This window comes from Benincasa hispida, chromosome 10 (genome assembly GCF_009727055.1).
Source record: "Benincasa hispida cultivar B227 chromosome 10, ASM972705v1, whole genome shotgun sequence".
Taxonomy (NCBI): domain Eukaryota; kingdom Viridiplantae; phylum Streptophyta; class Magnoliopsida; order Cucurbitales; family Cucurbitaceae; genus Benincasa; species Benincasa hispida.
Window position 1 is genome coordinate 54486999 of NC_052358.1, and position 1512 is coordinate 54488510.

General features: G+C 39.0%; 1 protein-coding gene across 1 annotated transcript; it reads left to right on the forward strand.

Moving 5' to 3' along the window:
- The first annotated feature begins 323 nt into the window (after positions 1–323).
- LOC120088473 (putative gamma-glutamylcyclotransferase At3g02910) lies at positions 324–1223 on the forward strand. Its single transcript, XM_039045808.1, has one exon. The coding sequence runs from the start codon at positions 510–512 to the stop codon at positions 1044–1046; it is 537 nt and encodes a 178-aa protein (XP_038901736.1). The 5' UTR covers positions 324–509; the 3' UTR covers positions 1047–1223.
- The last annotated feature ends 289 nt before the right edge of the window (positions 1224–1512 follow it).

The following is a 1512-nucleotide window of genomic DNA, read 5'->3' on the forward strand; positions in this document are numbered from 1 at the left end:
TAAAAAGAACACGTAGAGATATGTGCAAAATTATGCATATAAAAACAAAGGTAATTGAACATTTAAGGCATGTGTGATTCTAATTGGTCCAAATTAAGATACGGACAAATGGAGAAAGCAAGAGGGAGCTTTAAAAATATTTAAATTAAATTAATGTAAATAATATAGGTCATCAATTAAAATAGTAAAATTTATTTTCACCTCTGATTTCATTTAGCGGTTTAAAATTTAAAATAAATAATAATTATAAAAAAAGATATTTTATATTTACCATTCAAACAAAAAGAAAAATAATGATTTAAAAAAATAAGAAAGAAAATGAATATAAATTCGAGACGCCTCCCTGTGATTAACTAGAAAGAAACTTTTTCCCTAATTTTTCTTGAAAGGTTTCCTGTTTGCGATTCGATAATCAAACAAACCGCTGATCTCATCGGAGATTCTGCTTCCTCTCTCTTCTTCCTCCGGCTGCTGCATCATCACGATCTTAAGCCAAAAGTGAGAGAGAGATGGTTGCCGAAGCCAATCAGACGATTCCGAGGACCTTGATCTTCACCTACGGCACTCTGAAACGCGGATTCTGGAACCACACGCTGTTACAGGACCTGATGCGGACCGGAGACGCTTCTTTCATCGGAATTTACCGGACGATGGAGCCGTTTCCGCTCGTATGCGGACCGTATCAAGTGCCGTTTCTGATAAACTCGCCTGGTTCTGGTCACCGAGTTGAAGGTGAGGTTTATGCGGTGACGAACAGAGGATTAGGCCGAACGGATGAACTGGAAGGCTTGAGCCGCGGCCACTACGTCCGGCTGCCGATTGACGTGGAGGCGACGGACGGCGGAGGTGTGGTGGCGGCGGAGGCGTATTATGCGCATCCGAGTTACGCGATGGAGCTGTGGAAGAAGAAGGAAAGCGGCGGCGGAGTGATAAGTTCGTATTCGGAGAAAGAGGCGAAAGGCTATGTGAAGCGTAAAGATAGGCCTCAACATCTATCGTTCCTTGATCATATTCGTTTGTTTCTTTCATCTTCTTCATCTGATTAGAGATTTTTCTTTCTTCTTCTTCAAAATGGGGGGAATTGTTTTGCCCTAATGTGTGATGAAATCTTGTGTGTATTGTTGATTGGGATTTCGTTAACTGCAGAATGTGATCGTAATTAGATTCTCTCTTCTTCTTTTTAATGAGATTATGATTGTAAGCTTCACAAGGGATTTGGCAAATTCGAGGTGTTCTTCGGTCAGTTGGGAGGAGTATGTTTGGTTGTTTGGCTACCGAGAAAATTGAACGGGGAAATTGGAAAGGGGAGACCCAACAAAACGTACCCCTAATTCTCTCTTCAATCATAAATATCTATCCTTTTTTGTAGGCTGATTTTTAATTTTCCCCCATAAATTTAGGTTTAAGAATAAATAAATCGTTAGTTTACACGGTCGAGTTGGGGGTATTTTTGGAATTTTCTAGAATTCAGTTTTTTTTTCAAAAAAAAAATGTTTAAATATTATTTTAATC

Bases quoted from the DNA above. Each gene is read 5' to 3' on its own strand.
- LOC120088473 (XM_039045808.1), top strand. From the start codon at position 510: ATGGTTGCCGAAGCCAATCAGACGATTCCGAGGACCTTGATCTTCACC.